The sequence below is a fragment of the Larimichthys crocea genome, chromosome XVI (assembly GCF_000972845.2).
Source record: "Larimichthys crocea isolate SSNF chromosome XVI, L_crocea_2.0, whole genome shotgun sequence".
In the NCBI taxonomy this organism is placed as follows: Eukaryota; Metazoa; Chordata; class Actinopteri; family Sciaenidae; genus Larimichthys; species Larimichthys crocea.
This window is the reverse complement of record NC_040026.1, coordinates 18192045-18217471: the sequence shown is the minus strand read 5'-3', so window position 1 is coordinate 18217471 and position 25427 is coordinate 18192045. Positions and strand designations below refer to the sequence as shown.

At 40.9% G+C, this 25427-nt stretch overlaps 1 protein-coding gene across 2 annotated transcripts; it reads left to right on the top strand.

The window, feature by feature from the left end:
• Positions 1-381: 381 nt before the first annotated feature.
• Positions 382-24995, top strand: LOC104930986 (BRCA1 DNA repair associated). Of its 2 annotated transcripts, none has more exons than XM_019264699.2 (21): positions 382-490; positions 2987-3076; positions 3162-3215; positions 3329-3409; positions 3504-3592; positions 3676-3712; positions 4020-4150; positions 4306-6954; positions 7154-7221; positions 8192-8327; positions 8659-8716; positions 11200-11291; positions 11479-11681; positions 11766-11853; positions 13737-13814; positions 13999-14039; positions 14535-14618; positions 17403-17460; positions 20049-20122; positions 21380-21440; positions 24708-24995. In XM_019264699.2, exons 2-21 carry the CDS (start codon positions 3003-3005, stop codon positions 24800-24802), a joined length of 4251 nt encoding a protein of 1416 aa, XP_019120244.2. In that variant the 5' UTR covers positions 382-490; positions 2987-3002; the 3' UTR covers positions 24803-24995. The 2 variants fall into 2 exon arrangements, with proteins under 2 accessions (XP_019120244.2, XP_019120243.2); XM_019264698.2 differs by having other exon boundaries at positions 11476-11681.
• Positions 24996-25427: the final 432 nt, after the last annotated feature.

Genomic DNA, 25427 nt, shown 5'->3' with positions numbered 1-25427 from the left:
GTTCAAGTTCAAGTCAACTTTATTATCAATGCTGCCGTATGTACAGGACGTACAGAGAATTGAAATTGCGTTTCCCTCTTATCCCAGTGCAAACAGCAATACACATGAAATATAAAATATAAGTAAAAGATGTAAAAAAATAAAAAATAAAATAAGAGCAAGCTAAAAGACATCAAAGAAAAGACAGTATCTATCTATCTGTCTAGACTGTAATACCACGATTATTTAAATCATTTTGGACAGGAAAAGAAGAAAAATATACTGTTTTAATGGATTTAAATTATTAATTTGTGTGTTCTATCTAGAGAGATAGAGATCTATCTATCTTATTATATTATAGTCAGTGCTGTTCAGCATGTGTCCACACTCCGGGCCGACAGGCGGCGCTGTGACATTACACCAAACCGCCGGAAGTAAACGATAGTTGCGGGAAAACTGAAGCGGATGACGGTGATGAAACCTGCGTGACTCCAAACTGTGAGAAAACAAGGTAAGCCTCGACAACATTTATTATTATTATGTTATATTTCCACAGTTAGGGAGCGGTGTTTGAGTTACACGTCGGTCTGTCGACGTCTGTGCGTCAAATGCGTCAATCTCACAAAAACAAAAAGCTGCTGACACTTTATGTAAACAATAAAAAACAAGTGTGTTTTCTGAGTTTAAAGTAGTGTTTATGAAGACTGATTCACTGCTTCATCACGTCTGCTGTTTGTAACGTCGACATAGTCTTATAAAAAACTAATTAAATAACTAATTTCTGCTGCAAATGACGTGTTTCCACATCAAATGCACAGCTCCTTTTTTAGATAACACCTCATAGCCTGGATAACAGTGCAGTCTGTGTGTATAGTAAAGGTGACATAACCAAAGTACACACAGGTACACTACCAGTCAGAAGTTTGGACACACCTTCTCATTTAATGCTTTTATTTTCCTGACTCTTTACATTGCAGATACACTGAAGACATCAAAGCTGTGAATGAACACATATGGAATTATGTAGTGAACAAAAAAAGTGTGAAATTATATTTTAGATTACTCAGAGCAGCCACACTTTGCTTTGTTGACAGCGCTGCAAACCCTCGGCCTTCTCTTAATGAAGGTGTGTCCAAACTTTTGACTGGTAGTGTATGTAGCTGTCTTAATAGCAGCTTTTCTTCACCACAGACAAGGTTCGATCGATTGGTTCGCAGGACAATTTAAAAAACATTGTGTAATAATTAGTCATCAGTGAGTAGCTCAGTCCATAGAGACAGGGAGTGACTCCCTCTGTCCTTAGACCCTCGGTTCGAGTGAGGAAAAACTTGCCCACAAAAAACCTTTTTAACAGGGAAAAAATGTAAATGTAAATGTACTTTATTTATACAGCCCTTTACAACAGTCGTTTCGGTGTACCAAAGTGCTTTACAGCAGATAATAAATAAAGAGAACAATAAGTAAAAACAACAAAGAACAATAAAAACAATAAAAACACAACAAAATCGAATAAGATAAGATAAAAGTGTCATCATACTACTGGGATTTAAAAGCCATCCTAAATAAGTGGGTTGTTAGCCTGGATTTAAAAAGGCCCAGGTCAGAAACAAGACGCATCTCGACGGGGAGCTTATTCCAGAGTCTGGGGGCGGCAACGGAAAAGGCTCGGTCACCCCAGTGTTTGTATTTTGACCTGGGCACTTCCAGCTAAAGTTGATCTTTAGACCTCGGAGCTCTACCAGGATTGCGGACAGTTAAAAGCTCAGATAAATATGAAGGGGCGAGGTCGTTAAGAGCTTTAAAAACAAATATTAAAAGTGTAAAATCAATTCTATAAAGGACAGGAAGCCAATGAAGGGAGTTAAGAACAGGAGAGATAGGCGCACGTCTGTTGGTGTTGGTTAAAAGACGGGCAGCAGCGTTTTGCACAAGTTGAAGGCGGCTGAGAGAAGACTGGGAGACGCTGACATAAAGTGCATTGCAGTAGTATAACCTTGAGCTTATTAAGGCATGGATGGCTTTCTCAAGGTCGTGACGGGTTAAAAACATTTTAACTTTGGCCAGGAGACGCAACTGGAAGAAACTCGTCCTGACAACGTTGTTGATGTGTTTGTCAAACCTGAGGTGACTGTCGAAGGTCACTCCCAGAAGGTGGAAGAAACCTCAGGAAGAGCCACAGAGGAGGGATCCCTCTCTCCCAGGACGGACAGACGTGCAATAGATGTCACGTGTGCAGAACAAATCAACACGAACATATTGTACAATTACAATGACTGATAAAAAGTCCAGCATGGAACAAAATATGAGAGAAGTGCCTGATCACCTCCTGGGCTCTGCTGAGGTGTCCTTGAGCATGACGCCGAACCCCCAACTGCTCGCAGGCCGCTGCTCTGGCTGGCTGCCCATCACTCCACCACCTCGCTCCACATTTGCATGCAGTTAAAATGAACACCTTTATTCAATAATGATATTTACAGTATATTTCGTTTGTTGTGTGAACCATCGGCCTCCTTCACAGCTCCATGTGAGCAGTACACACAATTATTTTGTGGCATGTGTGTGTTATTGTTCATCTATTTGTTGTTTCTGTTTGTGTTGCACCACAAATTGCCCCTTTGGGATAATAAAGATCATCCTTGACTCTTGTGGCCCCAAACCACATTGTCCAGTCGATTTCCAGTCACAGGATAATGAAACGTGTCGCAGTAAATCTTTATGTTTTGTTATTTAGACAACACGGATGCATTGTATTGCTCAACAATATAATTAATTTCACAGGACAAAGTAACACTATAGTTAACATCTAAATGTGTGGGAGTAAATGGTTTAGTTTTTTCTGTTTACACACCATGCTTCTATGTTCACCTTTACTTAATTAAATTGTGTTTTCCATAAGGAAAATTAAATATCATCAAATGCCAACTCTACCGGTAACATTCTCACTTTATGCTTGAGAGTGTTGTGTTGTTTACCGCCTCTGTGTGTGCTCTGATTTTTCATTTTACAGCCTTTTTAAAATCACAATGACAACCCCAAAGGCCAAAGATGTTAAAAAGGGGATTTCAGCCCTTTGGGAGACTCTGCAGTGTCCCATATGGTGAGTGTCATTCTGATGAAGAAGCTCTAAAAGCAACAACTGGAAAACTGTCACCCACTTTACTTCATAATTTCTTAATCTGCAGCTTGGATTTAATGACTACACCTGTATCCACGAAGTGTGACCATCAATTTTGCAAGTACATAACATTTGATTTCTTCTTCTTTTGTTAAAGAAACTGTTTGTTTGTTTGTTTTTGTTTTGTTTTTACATGCACTCATAAACAATATGTGTGTGTTTCTTTTTCACCAGATTTTGTATGATGAAACTTTTGGACAACGCCAAACAAAACAGGGCAAACTGCCCAGTGTGTAAAGCCAAGATAACCAAAAGGTTGGACAAAATCAACAAGCTGACAGTGTAACATTGATTATTTTTTAATACTTATATTAAAATAACACATGTGTTATTGCTTTAACTCACACAGGAGCTTACAGGAGAGCCCTGGGTTTCAGACACTTGTCGCAGGATTGCAGGATATGATACAGGCATATGAACGCGACACTGGGACAAACTGTAAGACTGTGTCACAGACTTCTTACAGTAGCTTTGTAAAATGAACTTACATTATGTAACAACATCGCTTTTTATGTTTTTAGACTTTACTGGAATGTGCCAACAGAAAGGAGAATCAGGGTAAGAAATCTGACTGATAAACACTTAACTTACCTGTCAGTTGAAATAATTCAAATGTAGTTTTTATTATAAGTTTTTCATTATTATTCAATTTATTTATCACATATAATCATGAAAGATTCATTATACTGAAATACATTTCTGTGAGCTCCTACTATACACTGATTGTAGCAGGGAGAACGGGCTGTTATCTGGGTGGTTGGGATACTTAATCATTCTCATAGCTTAATTTTTGCAGCGTATGGTATATAAATTATTCATAATATCAGCTCACCTTGTATATGCACCTATATTCTCCTCTTTAAAGAGTCACAGATGCTGAAACTACAAAACAGCGTGATGATATGTTATCTGGAGATACACCTGGCAGTGTCCATGACCACAAGGAAAATGGTAACAGTGATGATCTTCCAAAGTCTCACTCCTCAACCGTAGCAGGTACAATCTTGAGGTTTTTTATATTAATTGGCACATTTCATTTCATTTCATTCATGCTTTCAATTAAAGGTTGGTAGTAGTATGCAGTGGTAGATAGTAATAGGAAAATGTGTTTTTAGAATTAATTATTCTTAATTTCCCCGTTCCCTTTTTAGCCCAGAAAGGATTTGCAAGACTTATGGGCCTTGAAGACACAAGTCCTTTGACGACAGAAAATGAAGGCCTGGACAGTGGCCTTGGAGAAGCGCCGCCGACTTCTGATAAAAAAATGCACAGCCCTACACATAATTTGGAATCATTGGAAACAGAAATTTCAGAAGTTGTGGAAAAGGCAACATCAACATTCAAAACTCGAGGCCAAATGAGGTTTGCCAAATTGGAGAAAGCCTCTCTTCATCCACCTTTAGTTCTGGACGAGACCGAACACCAACCTTTAAGAAAGTCCTCAAGGAAGAAGCAGAAAAGGGATCCGGAGCCTGACAAGATTCTTGATCAGAAACGGAAGAAAAGTTTAGAGAAAGTTGCTGAGTGGCTCATGAAAGTTCCAACTGAAGAAAGTCTCGAGTTGGAGAAACCCAACGAAGACAGCGATGACTCCGACAGCTGTTCTTCTACTTCAACAATAGATATCAAGAAAATCAATAGTGATGTGAATCAAAGAAGGGAGGGTCATGCTAAAGCTCTTGAAGAGCAGGTGTTCGGAGCCGTCTACAAAAGAGATCGAAGAAGGACCAGGACTGTTTCTTCTCCGCCTAATGTTTTTGTCAAACCACCGAAAACTAACAAAACGACACCAGAAACAGTTGATGCTGCTGATTTTGTCATGAAAACTAGTTCTGAAGATAAAAGTGAAAGCGATATGGAGGAAAAGCAACAAATGATCGAAGACATACAGGACACCTGCAGTGACATTTTTAAAGAATCAAAACAGGCAATGGAGGAAAATGATATCAACAAATATGGAGAAGAGTTGAACAGTTTGCTAGAGAGTGAAAAATACAATAGCAAAGATGAGGTTCCCTGTCCTGTGTCAGAGATTTGCCAACAGCAACCAGAAAGGAAGTCAAAGAAAAGGAGGTGTAACACTCTGCAGCAGGTTGACAGTGATTTACTAGATCAAGCTAAGGCAAAGCCAGAAAGTGCAGAGCAAAAGAAAACTGACAAGAGGAAAGGTAGAAACATAAGGTCGGAAAAGGGCAAGCCTGCTAGAGTGCCGAACCCCCTTGTTTTGGTTGGAGTTCAAAATGGAGAAACCAGTCCTGAGACCAGACCAAGGTCAGAAGTTCAAGTTCATATTGAGCATTACGCCAGCAGTGAGGACCAAGAAATCCCTGTCACGAGGAGCACAAGGAGGAGTAAAAGACTTCAAGTCTTCGCGGAGGAAGTCAAGGAAGAGCCAAAAAAAGCAAACGTCAAAGGCAAGATACCTGAGAAAGACAGCAATGTTGCAAAGCAATCTGAGGATGCTAAAGGTGGAACGTCGGATAAGAAAGGAAACATGAAGAAGGTGGCTGAAAGAAACGGGTGTGTTTATGACGAAGATTTAGGTGGGATAGAAGACATGGAGTCTGATGAGAGAGCGTCTTATTTGAGACGAACAGAAGATGCTGAAGAGTCTATTGCTGAAGTGCCAAATGCTGAAGCTTTGTCTGAAGCTACTGCTGCTTGTTATGTCCCTGTGGTGCCAAACTCTACAAGTCCAGCTGAAGCATCTGTGGTAGATCCAACACTTGAATGTCCAACAGTTCAATTCCCAAACAGTGTTCAGTTGGAAACTGAGACTAAACGTGCTGGAATAGAAAACGAGGAGGATAAGAACGACAGTGAGGTGGACACAGAACAACTGCTCAGGAGCTTCAAAGCCACCAAAAGGAAATCTTTCCATCTCGGTGGTCCAAATGTGAAAAGGAGCCGTAGTTCAGACCAAGAAAACGGTGAAGCCGATAAGAACCAGTGTGTTCGACCCAGTGTTGAATCTGCGAAAGATCAGATAAACACAAAGATATCCGAAATCACCAACCAAGAGGCATTCAGAGACAATGAAGACTCATCTTGTAGCAATTTGATCCCACCTTCTAACTCACCCGGCCTGAGAAGAAAAGCTGCGGAGAAACCAGATCAAGTGGTGGTAGAAGCCTCCAACCCTGATAGTTGTTCAGATGAGGACAACTCTGTTGTCTCCAGGAATAGCGCTAGTAGTCCCCTTCCTCCTAATAAAGTGTCAACACGTGAAATAGAAAGTCCTCCTCTTTCTGTTGTGCCTCATGTAGTAAATTCTGGGCTCTGCCTCACAGTCGCTGAGCCCGAGGAGTTAAATGAACCCACAGAGAACCAGCTTGATTGTTCCATGAAGGAGGAGATGAGAGAGAACATCTCAGGGTGCAGTTCCAGTGGGAAACATTCAGTCAGCGCAGCTGGACATATTTCAAACGCAGAGTCATCTTTAACTCCTGATGGAGTTAAAGAGGTTATCCCTGACACAAAGTCAGGAGAGCTCAGCGTCCATTCGTCCATCCAGAGCATGCCACAGAAGAGGAAGAGGACGAGGGCTCAGAGGCTCGAGTCGTCATCCGATTCGTCAGATTGCACTGGAGAGGAATTACCGCCTTTGACCGAGATTTTCCGCACGTCAGCGCCTCCCTCTGCTGCGACCGAGGATCAGGGACATGCCGGTGAAACAAACAGATGTGAAGGTGTCACAGCTGGTGGAGCAGAACGTGTGAGCCGCCCATCTGCTTGCCCCAGCCCTGACTGTGTTCATTCCAGCCAAGCATCTGTGGACTTGTTTGGCACGCCAGATGAATGTAAGTTGATTCTCAGTAACTAAATATTTATATATTTATATTTTAATAAGGCTTTGGTTTTGTATCCTGCTGAGATTAAGCAATACAAACATCTCATTTATTGCTAATCTGCCAAAGATGCTTACTCTGTTGTCTCCTGCTGTGAGAATTTGTGAGCATTTAAACACAAAGCAATTAGATTATTATTTCTTCTCTACAGGTGAAGTCCCAGTAAATGACCCCACTGTGGAGTCATCACAATTTTCAAGCGAAGTCCTTGTTACACAGGTAAATATGATTATGTTTTATGCACAGCAGTATAAATACACAATCTGTTGTAGAAAAATAACATCTAATTCTTTGTGTGGACAATCTGTGATTAAAGATTTCCCCTCATTTTAAACACAGAACTTTCTATCTGATATATAATTAAGTCTTGCCTGTCTGTTCAGCATTACCTGGTTGCATGATACTCCCAGCAATGCACTGTCACGTTACGCCCCAGAGAGGGCAGCCACCGCACTTTCCCAAACCTAACTGTCAGTTCCTGGATGACAGACTACCTCGCTCGGTAAAAAATGTCCCTCTCAGCAGCTTTCTAAATTGCATTTCATTTACGTTAGAGGAAATGCCGCCTAGGAGATGATTCTTGTTTTCTGCCTCATCCATCTTCCAGCGCTCTCACTTTTATCTGTCGACTGTATTTGACTGGGGACTTCAAGTTTCACACCCTGGGGTTTCTTAGAAAGGGACCTGGGAGGTTTTTGGTATCATTACGCATCCCGTTTGTGTGTCTGTATACATAATCAATGTCGTCGCGCAGGATGAAATTCAAAAGTGTTAGAAAGTGTTAGTTCAGCGACGCTAAGCGTACTTTTAAACCATTAGACCGTTCGTCAAAATCACCAGTTGAAAAAGCTGTTGTCACTCCTTTAAATTTTATATAATCACCTTCACAATCTCTTATTCTGCTCACTAAAAGCTGTCAGGCTGCAAAAACACCCAGTCCCTTCCTATAATGACTAACCGGCTCTAACCGAGGTCCCTCCTCACTTATTGACAGTTATTGTTTTCATACCTCAGTGCAAATGTGCAGCCAGTATCTGTATAATTTTATTTATTTATTTTCGTAGTAAATGCTGCACTTCTGCTCTCCCTTTCCTCTCAACCCTCTTCCCTCCCTGTGCTTTTATTAAAGTGTCTGACTCATCTGTAATTATAATATGTTCTACTTTACTTTGTTTTCTCTTGTTTTCAGCAAAAGGTAGAAATGCAGAAGGAGCTGTTGAGGTTGGAGAAGTTGATGGCTCTGGTGACGGAGGTGCTTCAGGAGAAAGAAGACAGCCCCGCTAAAGAAGTCATCTCAAAAACCAACCAGAGCAGCAAACTCACAGGTGAGCAGGCAAGGCAACGTCTCGACCTGACATGATTGATGATGACATTTTCTAAGCAAAAACACCAACGATTCATCGGCTCCAGCCTCTCCAAGATGAATATTTGCTGATTTCATTATCTGTGATATTGAATTGAATATCTCTGGGCTTTGAACTGTTGGTTTGGATGAAACAAGTAATTTGGAAGTACAGATCAGTCCAAAGATACTCGATTTCTAACTTTTTTTCTTCCTTCCTCTGAGGATAATATATCAGTTCTCAGCAAACGCCCAACTCAAGTCTTTGTTTTTAGTGAAATTATTGAGAGCTAAAAATTGTTTTGTGTCCTCAGGCCCAGACGCTCACAGGCCCCTAGAGTGTGACGAGGACATAAGCCAAGGTTCAGACCAGTAAGTAAAACATGGTAGAGACTGGACTTTGTGTAATTCTAAAAGTCAAACATGAAAAACATCAACAAAGGACAAAATAAGCACATACAGTAAATATGCGTGTGACTTGTCTAACATGAAAGCTTACCTCCCAACATTAAGTCATTGTTTGCAGCTTTCAGGAAATGATTGAAGAAGCTGATAACGTCACGGATAAACAATTCACAGGAATTGAAAACCAGTTTGGAGCCACTTTGAAACATTTGTAACTAAAGACAGTTAGCACTAAGTGCACTTGCGTTTTCTGATAATACGGTCATTCAAAGTGATAAAGAGATTTGTCAATCTGCGACCTTTGATGAGGTGCATCCGTTTTGGATTTGCGGTAACTGTCATTGCCTGCAAAGTACACGTGACTTTAAATTCTAAGATTTCTTTGAAAATACATTAAATATGTTGGGAAATAGTTGCTAAAAACATGTGAAAAGACTTTGAAGGATATATTACTGAAATGTGGAGTTTTTCGCTAGTTTTCAGGATTTTGGGGGCGGTCCTTAAAGGGTGGCTCGATGACACACTGAGGCCACCCTGAGCACACCCCTGCACCCCAAGCAGAGAGATAGAGATGAATTCATCTGGCTCAGAGTGTTTCAAAGTTAGTCATGTCATTTTCTGAACTCATCTGACACGTTTGAGTCGCTTCAAAGTTGCTGCTCGACTGCTCCCACCAGTGGGCGTGGCTTTAGCACATTCAGTGGACACGCCACCACAGTCCTGGAGCTGAGAATACTGCTCTTTTTTACCTGATTTTGACACCTAATTTCATAAATTTGCCAACATGTTTAATCATTCAAATTTGGCTGGGTGGTTAATAACACTTTCTTCTTCGCTCTGACAAACCCAGAACAGATATTTCATCTTACTTTACATGGACTTTAAAGCAATAGTTCATTTGGTGAAATAAGCTTCTACATTTTCTGGTGGAAAATTGGATGATGCCATCGATTACACTCTCATGTCTGACCATTTAATATGAAGCTGCAAAGAGCAGCTGTCTTAACATAAAGATGTGAAATGGGGGAAACGGTTAACCTGAGTGTTTTTTGTTGTTTGTCTTTGGACCACTTGAACAATCTGCCGTGACAATCCTTAAAGTCAAACCTGACTTCAGTAAAAAAAAAAAAAAGAAGAAGAAATCTAATGAAATAATATCTGCCTGAGCGCGTTGTATTTATCTCCTCGGAGGGTTGTATACATTGTTAATACATTTTAAATGGAGCTATATTTCAATGCTGCCATATTAGGCAGAACAATAACTGGAGCAAGTGGCATGTAATTGGTCTCTTTCAGTCTGTAACTGAAGGAGAAAGTCAGCGTGTGTCTATGTGTGTGTGTGTATGTTGCTAGTTTGGGGCTCAGAGGGTGATGCATCTCAAGAGGACAGGCGGATAATCTCACTAATGAACCCAGAATCTGCTTATGCTGTGGAGAATAAAAAAGTCATTACTGGCTGCATCTTATATGTCATTTAGAGCACTTAGAGGGAAACTTGTGTCGCCCCAGTAATTTATCTCTCCTGCTTGACTGCCTCCTCCTCTCCCCCCCAACCTCTCGCATTGCAGAGTTCTAAGTGCTGTCCTCCAGGCGAGAGGAAGGGAGAAATGGAAAAAGACAGCAGATGAAAACACAGAAGGCCTCAGCTATACAAGTTCTAAATTAAAAAGCGCACACTTCAAGAGCGCGCCGGTGAAATCGGCAAAGAATGGTCGGCTTTGGAATGTATGACAAGTTTTTCAGTGAGCTATTATCACTTTGGTGCAGGTAATTTAAATGTAGGCTCGCTGCCAGCTGTCAGTATTTCAGGAGCCTTTTGAGTGAAGAAACGACCCCCAAAAAAGAAAACAAAGGGAGTGAACTTCCAAAACTTTATTCACAGAAGTTACAGAATAGCTTGTAATCTGCTGATAACAAAAGACACGAGTAATTGCATATTGAGTTTCTGTCATTACAGAGTTCTGATCCATTTACAACTGCCTAATTAATACAACTGCACCAAGAGTGTAAGGATTGTTGTGTTCTTGATTACTTTGGGCTCTGCTCCAGCGTATTTGATTTCAAACAATGACTATGAGGTTAGATTACTGTTATTCAGCTTTAAGGAGCACATAATGACCCTAAACATGCAGACAAGACAGCCCATGGTTTTATAGCCAAACAGTCTAACATCTCATTGTGCCAGTCAGTGACTGCAACCAAATATTGACTTTACTCAAGTGTGTGTTTACTCGACAAGCAGAGGCGTGAATCTTCACCGGCCTCATGTTTCGATTATCATTCGCCTGTCAACGTCGCTCTCGATGCATCTCAGTCAGGGTAGGAAATTAGCGCCAGCCAAATCAGCCAGACGCTGGTAAGATATGAAAGTATCTGGCAGATTTCAGTCAGAAAATAATGAAATAATAATAATTTAAGTCCGTAAGTAAGTCAGTGTTTTTTGTTTGCAGGAAAATTGTTCCAGAAGCAGAACGAGAGCCGTCTGAGGACAAAGTGGTCGCCCAGCACAGTGCGTCAAAGCACAGCAGCACTGCAGAGCCAGGTAAGACTACATACGACTTACCTTCAATTTCAGTTTATTCCTGTAATTCCCATGGAAAGTTTCCAAAATTCCTCAGCTTAACTTCTCATTGAAACTTCCTGAAAAGTTTTCCACCCCTTTTGCCACCCTATCTTAAATTTCATCTGATCAGATTAGGGTCTAACTATTGTTTTGTTTTTTTCAGCAGCGCAGCACTCCACACACACGGCGCCGAGTGTAAAAACCACCGGAGCCTCCGTGACACTTAGTTCAACCTCAGCAGCCAAAACATTAAAGAGCAACGGTTTGCGATCAGATGGGCAAGAAGACAAAGAAAATGACACTCCTGTGAGAGATCGAAGTAAAGCCAAGGTGGTGCTAGTGTCATCTGGATTAGGCCCCAGTGAACAGGTGACCCGTTCAGCTAACGAACGCGTTTATCCAGCGCTGTGCGTCGTGAGCATGCATTAACCTATCAGATGATGTCATCCACAGATAATGGTGAAAAAGTTTGCCAAGCAAGTCGGAGGCCGTGTGGTCTCCCAGGTAACAGCGGAGGTGACCCATATCATAATGCACACAGGTAAGCAGGCAGCGTGTGTGGCAGCGTTGTTAATTATGTTGAGACTCTTGAACTTTTCTAAGTGTTGCATTTATCTACTGGACTGTAATTAATGGCTGATACACAGCAGAGCAATTAAGTCTGCTATTGAAAAGTCCAGTTTTAAAATATTTTCTTGAACACAAGTACATTTTTTTTTCTTCTCACATGTACTTACAGCTTGTTTTGTGCGTCCTTTTGAAGCGCTGCTGCGGAGATGAGCAGAGCAGATCTCTCTCTCTCTTTCTTTCTTACTCTCTCACCCACTCACTCACTCTCTCCTCCATTCATTCGCTTGTTGCTAATTACCCTCTCTGATAGATTATTTTTAATTTCAGAGCTTGCTGTCTCCAAAGCACCATATTAACTGTTACTGTTTAAGAAGCTGCTGTTTCCCGGGTAACCGGAAAAAAATATGGGAACGCTGGGCCTCTTGTGATCTTTACGGTTAAAGGTTTGGAAAGAAGCAGGAGGTGCCCTTCCTCTAACCGTTAGCAGAAAAAATAATAATCGTTTGAAATGCGGTTATGTTTGAGGCACGTCAATAATGTGTGCTGAACCGTTGCCTGGGATACAAATCAATAGATAGTTCAAGTATTTTTTCATGGCCTTTGACCCTGCTGATCAAACATGATTGGTGCCTGTAAAGCTGTTCACTGTTTTAGTCCTTGTTTCTCAACTGTTTGGTTCATTAATTATGGCAAAAAATCATTTGTGATGTTTGCTTTTCTCTGTATTAGTCAGTCTGAAAATATGGTTATTGAAAATGACGGGGAGATTTGTCTACTGGTCTTAGAATTGGCATCGATGTTGTATTTGTGGTAGCTACACAGAACTCACTGTATCACCGTAAAGGTTGTTGGTGTGGAATAATGTTAATACTTCTATAAAATACCACAACGTCAGGATTTATCTAAGTAATTAGAAATTAAGTAGGATAAATTATAACATAGTAAAAAAAAACAATTTCTGGGAACAGTAGTTCTGCTCATATATTGTGTTTTTATTTTATATCATAATAAAGCTTTGTGCGTTCTCTCGACCAGCACACAGGTATTCTCTTCTCCCACATTTTGTCTGTTTGTAAGATAAGATAAGAGTTTAATGATACAACAATGGGGAAATTCATGCATCACAGCAGCTCATATACACAAGGTGGATGAGAAATATTTAGAAAAAAAGCCATGAAGTCATGACAGCTGTTGGAATGAAGGAGCTGTGGTAGCACTCCTTCTTACATGCTGGGAGTAGCAGTCTGTTGCTGAAAGGAGCTGCTACAGTCTCTCGTGTGAGCTTTGTTAATATCCTGCTCTCCCTGATTTCCCGTCCAGGATGTCGCTGGCCTGTTTGACCAGTTTGTTGAGTCTTTTCCCGACACTCTCTGTGCTTCCCGCAGCATACGAACACTGAAAGTTTGCATTCATTCCAACAAAGGACCTCACTCTCCTCAGCAAGTGGAGATGACTTTGACCTTTCTTGTACAGGACGTCTATGTGTCTGACCAACCAGTCCGGTTTATTGTTGAGGTGAACACTCAGTGTTTGTATCCAGTCTCTGGATGCCTTCCTCCTAAAGTCAATCCTTTGTCCTGCTGGCGTTGATGTGAAGGTGCTTGAGATTGCAAGTCAACAAAGTTTGTGTTGACCCCGCCCTGTACTCCTGCTCGTTTCCTTCTGATACGCATCCCATGATGGCTATATATCAGTATTTCTGCAGGTGGCAGCTGTCAGTGTTGTGCCTGAAGTCTGACGTGTACAGGCTAAAGAGAAAAGGTGTCTACATATCATAGTCAGGTGTGTTTATGTGTGTTACATGCATCCTTTCGCATCTTTTCACACGTCTCCTTTTCTTCTCTCTTCCGTCAGACGAACAACTGGTGTGCGAGCGTACGCTGAAGTACTTCCTCGGCATCGCAGGCAGGAAGTGGGTGGTGAGCTTCCAGTGTAAGTCCCCGACTCACGTTATTGTCAAGATCCATCACCAATGACTTCACAACAATTACTCTTACATATCCAAAACGGAATAATGCGGCCAGAGTAAAAGGAGTGTTACATAATACAGTAGCCACCAGAATGGTGTTTGTGCTTCTGACAATCAGCTCATATGTTTGTGCCTTTCTCTCCGCAGGGATCTCAGAGTGCTTCAGACAAAAGAAAGTCTTAGACGAGGTACGCTCCTTGAATTTCCACGCCCGTTTACTTCCCTGTGCATCTCGATGTTTTTTGAATTAAGGCCGCATGATAAATATCTCCATGTGGCTCACTGTGAGACCTCATAAATTATTTGTCATCCATTTGCTTGAGCAATTCCTGCATTTGGTTCTGCGCTATGCAAGTATAATCCTTTTGCCAAGCCTTGTTTAATATTCCCATTAATTTAAAACCGTTTTAATATTCCATAAGAAGTTTTTTTTTATGCATCGTGGCGTATTTAGAGACAATTATAAGATGAATTCTGTCAAACTGAAGAATGTTCAGTGTACTCTTAAGAGTGCGTCCTTCGAATAAATCAAATATTTATTAGCTGTCTGTCAAATTTCCTTTTTTATCAGATGCGAGTGAATAATCGCTTCACTTGTTTTAAAAGCAAATAGCAACAGGAAAGTTTTGAAGGTTCACGTACCTAATGCACGGACACTGAAGTCTTTGTGTGTTTTCCAACAGAGTCCTTTCGAAGTGAGAGGTGACGTGGTGAACGGGCCAAACCACCAGGGCCCCATGAGAGCTCGTAACACCGAAGACAATAACGTGAGTCCCTTACACGTTTAACAGGCTGCTTATTGATCAGTCTTTATTTGATCAAAATAAAAATTAATACACTGGTTCCCATAAAGTTGTCCCATAGTTTTCAGACACATTTCTCTTTTTATTCTTATTCATACACGTCAGGTTAATTGTGGTTTTATTTTTTTTCTGTGATATGTTTGGAAGAGATTGATCAGTAACGTTTTGAGAAGATGCACTTTATATATCAAGAGTAAATCACATCTCATTTCATGAGAAGATTTTATTCCAGCACAATGTGGAGTCAGGGTTCGACTACAGAGAGGGAGAGCCTGGGGCACACAGAAATTTAAATAGATTTTTGTATTATATTTCTTTATGACATTAAATATTCATGATTAAATTAGTAGCCGTCAAAGCTTTAAGAAAAAAAAAACATCCCTGGGTGTTATGTATCAACTGTTTAAAACAGAAAGGACTGCATGGGTGTGGTTTGATCAGATTTGATTGACAGTAGCCTGGAAACAGCCCCATGACTTTCATCACGTTTGATTCAAATGTCGCTAAACTCTGACTGGTGCAAAGCGGTATGCGTCTACTTCAAGGCAGCGAGAGGAGCAAAAACACAAATAGAAAAAATCTCTCATGTAAAATAACATAAAAATATATTAAGTGTTGTAGGACATGTCGTGTTCATGCAGGAGTCCTGTGGTTTGCTGTAACTATAAGTGTTAGTAAATCTGAAAAAATGAGAGTCCAGCTGTCGGTGCTTTAAGTTTATTCTCTTTTTTTATGTTCATTAAAATTGTTTTGGACCTTTGACAAAAACATTCATCTCAGGTTCCAGCTCTGTTACAAATTGAACCACTAGCTCTTTACCATCTGCAGAGTGTCCCTGAGCAGGTACAGTCAAATCGGGTACAGAAAGAGTTCATGTTGGTGATCTGTCATCTCTTTTTATGGAAGACTTGTAATGATGCCCGGCATGAGGGAGACGGCATCGGGATGGCATCGCTAAGGCCAAGGCTAAGCACGGGGTCTGATGGGAGAGATCGCCTTCGATAAGAGGCAGCAATATTTGTTAAAAATTAAATCACAAACACGGACCTAACCTGCACACATGTCACAGCACCGAATCCAAATTTAACAAAGTTCACCAGTCCTGTCGGCAGATGGAGAAACAGACATGAAAGTACTTTTAAATTATGTTTTTTTTGGGGCAGTTTTCCTTTCATTAGACAGAGATTGATATTTATACATGAAAGGTCTGTGCCAAGAATCAATCAGTTACATAGTTTAAGTGTAATTTAACAGCTGGTGAAGCAAACAGAAAGCAGAGCCAGTGAAGAGAAGACTCTCTTTGTTACAGTCTAAATGCATTAAAGCTGCTCGCTCACCCTTTTGGCTCACAAAGGTTTTTATCAGAATATCAGCCCGTTCTATCGGATTATCCACACACTGTACACACTGAAGATTGTAGATCTGATGGACAGACATCAGTGTACCTAAAGAACTGACTGACTCGATTTCGGGGGGAAAACACTCATCTTAAAAAATGAAAATAAAGAAGAAGAAGGAGAAGAAATGAACACATTAACTGGTGCAATTATTCCCCTCGTATTGCCTGTGTCTGATCACAGAGAATAGTCTGATGCTGTGAATAAAATCAAATGAAGTGCTCTAAGAACAAACAGCGCTTGAGCCTGTTTCCTCCGATTGCACCAGCCTCTTAGTTCGGGCCCCGTTGTAAAAAGCTAATTGTGATTTTCCTCCTCAGTGTAAGGCCAGCAGGACCCGGTACTGTTTCCACTGAGGGGGAAAATTAGAAACGGCTAGATGTCATGTTGGCCCGTATCGCTGCCTTTGAAGAACCTTCGCTAATTGAATTAGCTAGTAACTTCAGGCTTATTTAAGTGGCTTCAACGCAGGGGCCAGCACTACGTTAGAGCCGGGCAGATTGTCCCGTTCATACTCAATTTCTGTCACCTGCACCGCTGTGACTAACAGACTAACAGATGAAACGAAGTGCCAGCACTCAGGGTCCGTCACCAGAATGTTGATGCACAAGGAGTCAGTCAAAGAGAGGTGTGTGTGTTTGTTTGGTTTGTTATCACATCACACAGTTTAATACCTCCCGAAGGATACTAGGTGTTGTCTAAATTAAAAATCTGTAACGGAAACACTTTTTCATCACACCAACCACCTCTGGCTAATGATCATTACGTCCAGACAGGGAGGTTTGAAAAATTAGTATTTCTCTCTCCGGCAGCTTGGACATTCATCTTCCGAACACCTGCATCCAGCCACACACTGTATAAGTGTTACTCGCACATTTCCTTTCAGGTAGTTACCATGGTTCAAGGAAACAATTTTTACATTCCCATTTCAAGCAAGCTTATTGACCCGGAGTGCAATAAAACAATGTGTCCCCGGTGTCGGGCCAAGTCGTTTTTCTCTGCGTGCTTAAAGCGTGATATTACCTCGGTGAAGGCGGCTCTGTTTACTTTTTTCTGTTGGACCCATCCCTGAATTTGCAGTATTACAGCAAGAGCAAAAAAAAAAAAGAGAAAGTGAGGAACACCTGTGATAAACTGCAAGATGTGCCGGGTGACGTGTTTCAACCCTGCCAGTGGTGACTTAGTCATGCCGCATTGTCACTGCTGCCCACATACAGTATTATTAAACACTGTCTGAAGGTTACATCTGCTGAAAGATCCTCTGTTGTCTTTTGCCCAAACTTTTGATAGTTTTCAGATGTGTCACTGTTGAGTTTTATCCTCACTTTTGTATGTTCTTTTTCCTCTTTAGTTGCTCATGAAGGGCTACAAGATCTGCTTCCAAGGGCCTTTTACAGACATGACTACAGGTAAGTCACATCAGCAACACAACACTTCCAAGCAGATCTAAAAAAAAAAAAAATCAAATACACTTGATGAATCCCTGAAATACTTTTAAAAACTGAAATATATTAATTTAAAATATATTACACTTTTAAAATCCGACAACATCTTACATGAAAATAAAATATAACTGAAATTTTGCATTTCCTTTGTTTTCTGTATCAGTCTGCTTCATAGTCAGGCTCGCATAGCGTTTATGAGGTGCTTATACATCCATAATTAATTTCAAGAGATGTGAAGTAAAAATGTGATGACAAGTTAGTAAGTGGAGGTCAAAAAATCAGCGAACAAGGGGCGGTCGGTAGTGTAGTGGGTTAAGCGGCCGCCCCGTGTGTGGAGGTTATAGTCCTCGCTGCAGCTGGCCCGGGTTCGAATCCCGCATCGGACGGCTAATTTACTGCGTGTCACTCCCCCTCTCTCTGCTCCCTGCTCCCTGCTTATCTTCAGCTGTACTATCAATAAAGGCATAAAAAGGCCACAAAAATAATCTTTAAAAAAAAAATCAACGAACATGGCTCCGAATTGGAAATTTGTCTGGATCAGTACAACACCTTTTCCATCAGATCAGCTCTGCTTTTTGAACCAGTTGTCAAGTCATCAATAAATATTGTTCCTATTAGGAATACACACGTGTCTGTAGCTGAACAGGGTCGGCCTACACTGCACTGTATTTAAAAGTGTGTAAAGTCAGAATAAATATGTGTTCCAAGTTTGTCAGCCCAAAGAAGAAAAGTGTTATTAACCACCGAGCCAAATATGAATAATTAAAAGACAAGGTTATGAAATTAAGTTTGAGAAACCCAATATTCCGTGTACCGCAGGGGACAGACGGCTGAAACGTAACATTAAAAGTGGATCAGTGAATTACAGAGAAATATAAATATAACACCTACCCTATCTACATTATTTGTTATATATGGATCCTTTTGCACCAAAACATGTATTTTTATATCCAAAAAACACAAACAAATATATACAAAATACAAATATACTACTACATAAATGGAATATTTATTCTTCAGGTAAAAAATGATTTTGCTGCTTACAATGAGCGGCTAGACTCAGATGTAGTTAGATACATCACAAAATATCTGTCATCCACTTTTCAGCTATCTCCAATTACCTGCATTTTCTGTCAGCTGAGCCTCAATCTTCACTCTCAATCGAAAACAGCATTCAGACACCATAGGAACTGCAGCACCTCGATAATGTGTCTGATTATTGACCCCACTTTTTTTTTACACTTTGATTTGCATACGCTTTCAAAGAAAAGACTGCGAAAAAGGAAACCTAAGGTGTTATTTCATTGGAATTGTTGCCTTTTTCTCCCTTGCCGTCACGCTGTTCTGTTCTCTCTTTTCTCAACCCAACTTATTCGGTTTTATTGATGTCAGTGTCCTGCAGGACTCCGATAGACGCCCGCATTGCTTTAAAGCAAAAGAGAACAGTGAGAATAAGAAGAAAAAAGAAAAAAACAAAACAGGTTTTTGACTGACACAGTTTGAAACCTGTGCTGTTTTTTTAACCCCTGTCATTTCGGCACTGGAGAACAATGACGAGCGGTTCCAGAGTGTGGGTGGATTGAGTACAGACTTAGGAGTTGTGGTTGATTTTTTTGCTGTGGTGTTGTCATCTTGCACAGCGGTTGCTATGGCATCAGTTAGCTACCTGAAAAGAAGAAAGTGGAAATGAGCCCATCCCCTCGTGGCCTCAAGTGCTTCAGCTGCTCTCATCTACTAAAATAGGAGCCGGTGTTGCGGTTCGAACCAGCAGAACTTTGGTCCTAAATGATTTTAAACTGTTCATGACGTCCAAGTTCAAGGTCGCCCTTCATGCAACATACGTTTTCACTTTACCCTTCCAACGCGAACGAATTGACAGATAGATCATGGGTGAAGGCCACAGGGGGGGCACGTTGCTTAAAAAGCCACAAGGCAGCGTTCTTCGGTTTCCTCCTTCCTGGGGCTCTTAAAGTGCTCCTGCAGCATCCTCCCGCTGCCTGCTGGATCGATGAAGCTTTGCTAATGGGTCGGCATCTGCTCGGTAGCGTGAGGATGGGACGTTTACACGAGGAAACCTCAGGATGGAGTCTGTTTTCTTCAGCCCAACCATGCATTATTTAATTGCCTGTGTTTTGTGTATGTTAAACGATGAGGTTAGCTACAGAATATGCTGCAAGCTGATAGTTTGTCGATACAAACAAGAGTGTTCTCTTGTTAAAGGCAGCAAGCAAGGGAGGGAAGCTCGGTGTCTGATCTCATACGTTGAAAATTAATACAGATTTTTTTTTTTAAGTTAAATGTGTCTTGACTGATTGAGTGCGATGCGCATATTGATTCGAGTGGAGACTTTGAGTATTGACCTGTTTTCCATCCCTCCGATCAAAGGAAGTCTGAGCTTGAAATGAGTCCGCCCGGTATTCCCTTTGGGTTTAAAGAGGTGAAAGTAGGGAGAATTACATTAGAGCGTGACCAAGGACACTTTTATCAAACCGGTTTCTTCCAAAAAAACATCAAAAACTGCAGCCCAACCTGTTTGTGTGTGTTTATCGTAGATCAAATGGAGTGGATGGTGGAGCTCTGCGGAGCATCTGTAGTCAAAGACCCACTTCTCCTCAACGGTAAACAGGTAAGAGTGTCCGGCCGGTCCCACTTGAAAATAAAATGTCAGTTATTGTGAAGCGCTGCGTCCACGTCGGTCAGTGTCAATTTAAAAATACTAGATGAGGTATTCAATAGTTTGCAGGTGAGTGATCAACAATTTAGATTTAATTTATTGATTAAAATATGGCGGTCAGTCCACCACTCAAATATATAGATATATAAAAAAAAATTAATTGCCATGAATTTTTATACAAACATTCAGGATGAATTTTAATGACTTTGGCCGATCCACTGACTTTTCATCGATGCACCGTCAGGTCAAAATTACAGCCTTTGTAGCACTTAACCTGCAAAACTATTCACACCCCCATCAGCCTCATTTGCACATTAAAGGTCCAGTTTGTAAGGATATATTTACAGAATATGGCAGAAGTGGAATATAATATGCATAGCTATGTTTTGATTGGCGTGTAATCACCTTAAAATAGGAATGCCACGTGTCTACAGTATGAATTAATAATAAAGTAGTTTCTCCTTCATGCTAGATGAGGAAACAGGGTTCAAATTAAGGATGCAGCTATTAACTATGGTTTGAAATGTCAGTTTTGTAACCATAAAGGTTACAGCTACATCACTTACAATTAACCACCGAGCTGTGAGTCGAGGGTTGGGCAGCGCACTGTAAACTAACCAGCAGGAAGAGGAGCACTGAACTGTTTACACATTTAACACTCACCAATACGGAGTGTAATTCTCTCAAGGACAAAAACACCTGCTAGACACGGGCCTATATCAAAATGTTTAATAGCTGCAAACTGCAGCTACACCACTAGATTCTAATAAACCTACACACCATTCTTTAAAGTTGAAGTTGAGCATGCCTCACACAGGCTGTAGACTCTCAGTCTTGTTGCCATGTATACTATTTATATTTCAGTTATAATTATTTCATTTTACTTTAGATTCCTATGAGTCACATAGTGCAAGAAAAACAAGGCAACTGTTACCTTCCGGGACTATGTGTCAGTCACTAAAGTGCCCTGCTGAACATTTCTTTGAATCATAACGCTGCAGTAACAGTTAATGCCTGTTATTTGTCTCCTGAGTTTGATTTAGATTTGTTTTAATAAAAGCCAGAAAGTCTCCAAGCCAAGCCACTTTATGTTGGTAATAGATAATCTGACAGGCAGGGGCGAATGTATATTTTTACGTTCTACTTTCAGCTAATTTTGTAATTCCAATTAAATTCTGAGGTTTTAATTTCTGTATTTTTGTTGCACAGAAGTCCCATCAGCTGGTCATCGTACAGCCTGGACCGGAGTCGTCGCCGTCCACATATAGCAGTGAGTCTCATCTGAAAATAAAATTTCATTCTCACCTGTCACCTTTCTAACACTTTCAGTCTTCAATCTTATTCTCACACACACACACATTTCATAAAGATAGAGATCAGACCGACAGCAGCAGCAAGCTGATTACATCATTAATACATGGCTTCACCCCGGGGGTTCGAAACTTGGCACAAGCATAGACCTGCGAAGAGGCACGCAGGAATTGTGTGTTTGACACTATGCAGATAGAAACTATGCGATACACTTTTCTGTTTTTGTTTGTTTTTATCAACAACACACACCAAGCGGTCAATCTGTAGCTGAGCTGAGGAAGCCAATTTTACGATTCCGATTCCATTATCGATTCCATTATCGATTCTGTTTGACGATTCGATTCTTTATCGATTCTCATCTTCTAAATGTAATGCAGAAGGCATTTGTTTAATGTTAACTGTTATATCATGTTTTACAAAGAACCACATGGCCCTAACATGGTAGGCAGTGTGTTACTTACCAGAGTTACCTTCCGTAGTAACGGCAGAGGTGCTCATAGCCTGGCTGCTGCCGCTGCTGCTAGGCTGAGATTCATCTCCAGTCGGAAGTCTGTCAAAAACACGACATTCATTTAAAAATATTGCATGTTGTGTGTGCAAATGTTTCTGCATGTTCGTCGCGTTCCCTCCCGACGCTGTAATCTCCACTTCGCAATGATTGCAAGTCGCCCTGTTGTCGTCTTTTTTGGTGAAACGCTGCCAAACTTTAGGGCGTTTGAACCGAGTGGGTGCCATTGTTTACTACTGATTGCACTGCACGTGCCAAACTCGCGTAAGTTACGTTGCGTAATCAGTCGCGCTTGCTGGAATCGAGTGAGCGTAACTTCTTGCGGAAGTTACGTGACGTAATTCGTGCTTTCTGGAATCGATAAAAGAATCGTTAGATAAACTGCCAAACGATTCCGTGGAATTGAAACAGAACCGGTTCTCGATTCCCATCCCTAATCATCGCACAGTTGGGTGTCCTCCAGCTGCTCTGCTTCAGTTTTCTTACAGTTTGATGGACAGATAGCTTTACGTGTGGAGAAATAGCCACTAACAACAGGTAAAGCTACACGCAAAAAAGAAAGATTTCTCCATGAAATATTTTAACCTAAATCAGTGAATTAATTTGTAAGAGTTAGAAATGAGTGTTAATATTTCACTGGTATAAACCGGTATGCTAGAGAATATGTAGCGAGTAAAAAGACTTTCTGTGAGGCGATGCGACAGCTTCGTTTGTTCCAACCCTTGAAAAGTTCTTGTCTCTCTCTCTTTTGTAACGTTTTCCATCTTGAGAAAAATGTTTAGCTGACGATTTGTCTTGATATGTGGTGATTAAAAACAGAGAGCAGGACTAATGGCATCTACCTAGGTAACCCTAACCCACGCACCCAGCCGGTACTGCCAGGCTGTCTTTATTAACTCGTGTCTGCTAATGCCTGATAAGCTGCTCTCTCTTTTCGAAAAGATCTCTAACACGTTTTAATGTGATTTAGAGAAGTGACTGAACTGTTGACTGTGTTATCGTTGGGATTTCTCACCATTAAAGCGAAAGCGACACAGTTTCTTTTAATCACTTGGCAAAAAATTTTAAAAAAGGGTTGAAGCTATTCACAGGTCCAGCTCCAGGCTTTCATTAAAATTTTGCATTTTCTAGACTGTTTCTAGCTCGCTGAAATCATGATAACTAATTATCGTTTTCACAAAAATGAAACAGTACGGTCATCCTTGCGATATCTTCACATTTTCAACCAGGTCATCAGAATTCGCCTCTTTTTTAGGGGTTTTAAAGTCAGTAAGTTTGTGAATACATAAGAGTCTAAACATCAATCAGATCTCGTCAACAGACGCTCCCCTCAAGCACAGAACATTCCCGTCTTGGTGTGCATAACCGTGCACCTGGCTTGTCTGTTAGTACATGGATTTGAACGCGTTTGCGCCCGTGAGGACCAGTTGGAGAGTGACAGAACGGTGAAATGGCGAACCGCTGCCAAGCCAAAATGAGACAGGTTCCCCCAACAAGAGCGGAGGGGAGTGACTTGCCAGGAAAGCGAGTGTGAAGGAAGTCAGGCAGCAGAGAAATGGCCAAGGAAGGAAAAAAAAAAAAGAAATGTCAGATTGGAGCACGGGGAAATGTCAAAACAAGTTGGCCACAGAAGAGAGAGGCTGCCATTGCGAAAGGAGAGCTGACAGTTTGTAGTCCCCCATCTCCTCCTCCTCCTCCTCCTCCTCCCGTCTCCTGGCATCCTAATTTGCTCTGCTGCATATTTAATGCAGCTTTTCCTCCACCACGTCCTCTGGCACTCATAGCCCAGGTAATCGAGTAGCCCATCACCCTCCCTTTATCCTCTTTTTCTGCACCATTGATTCAAATCACACACATCTCTCTCTCAACCATCCCCCTCATGTAATGGAAATGTGCGAGTATGTATGCATAAACATTATATATTATGTTTTATTGGACACATTCTGGACATGTCAGTTCAGGATATTGCCTCAAAGAAAATATGCCGCTTATTTTACAAATAAGAGTGTCTGGGAACACTCACACGCATCACTGATATCACTTAATGGTATATCAGAGAAAAAGCATCAAAATATATAGATGTAAAGTTTAAGGTAAAGATGTAAAATCAATACAAAATAAGCAAAAATGTGAGACACAAAAAACAAAGTGAGGCATTTAAATCTGATTTAAAATCTGTGCACCTCAGTATCTCGGGGGATCATGGCCATGTTTGGTTTTTACCAAAAGGAGGGTGAAGATGTTCAGTCAGTCAGTCTCATGATTACAATCGAAGATCTTGGGCGCCTGCCGATCGTCTCGGGGATTTCTAACCGCTAAGTAGTTGCTAGACAAACGCACACACATCCCTTACTCGAAGGCCACGCCTTACCTGAAATAGTGCTCACTCCTCCTGCTCTCCTCCATAGAGGAACAAACCAGAGATAGAGCGAATGTTTGAAGCAATGCTATATGATCAACAACCTGAAGACTTTGGATTTGCAACTCTCTGATTGTTTACGCAGTTTAACAACGAAATCTCGGAAAAAGTCTCCAAGCTCTATTGAGTTTGTTGTGAGTCTAGAAGATGGTCAACATGTCTGATATTAGAATAATTCATTTTTAGGGGATTAAAGGGAACAAAAGGTACTGGTGGATGTTTATTTTTTTTGCAGAATTCAGTGCACAATCAGGCGTTTGTAGACTCACTTAATAAACCCTGGATCGTCTGCTCAACAGGTCTCTCTAGACAGGCGACAGTCGTCACACGCGGTTGGCTGTTGGACACCGTGGCGACCTACACCATCCAAAACTTGATCAAGTTCACAACATGAACCACGAGGACCCAGATATATCACCTATTTTACAGCTTCTTGTTTTTAATGTCAATGTTAAACACTGTAACTAAACTGTCATTCATCTGTTGTTAATAAGTGTAAAGCTCTTTGTATTGTATGTGTGTGTGTGTGTGTGTGTGTGTGTGTGTGTGTGTGTGCATGACATGATGTATATAAAGTTTAATCAACAGATGCGTGAATTGACTCTTTTCTTCTTTTCCATGATGACTTTTCTTTGTTTTTAGGTATTCATAATTTCATAAATTACCCCTTTAAACATTAAAGCACTGCTGAAAGTGTATCATTTATTGAAATGGAGCCGCAAAGACATGTTTACACCCACACACACATATTAAACACCAAACAAGTCTTAGAATCGGGTCAGCTCTGTAAGCTACAGACATGATTAAAAAATAATAGTGAGTGGTATAGTGATAATATTTCAACTTTATTGGCATATCTATGAGTCTTAACTCTTAAGAAACTGCTTTATGCCGCGCCTTGGAGCACTTTGAGTTCTCTGCAGAACATTTTTATCCTCAAGAAACCTTTTTTTAAAAGTCACAGTTGCAGGACTTTTGGTGCTTTGAAAAAAGATGTTGATTTGATGCTGATTAAGTCG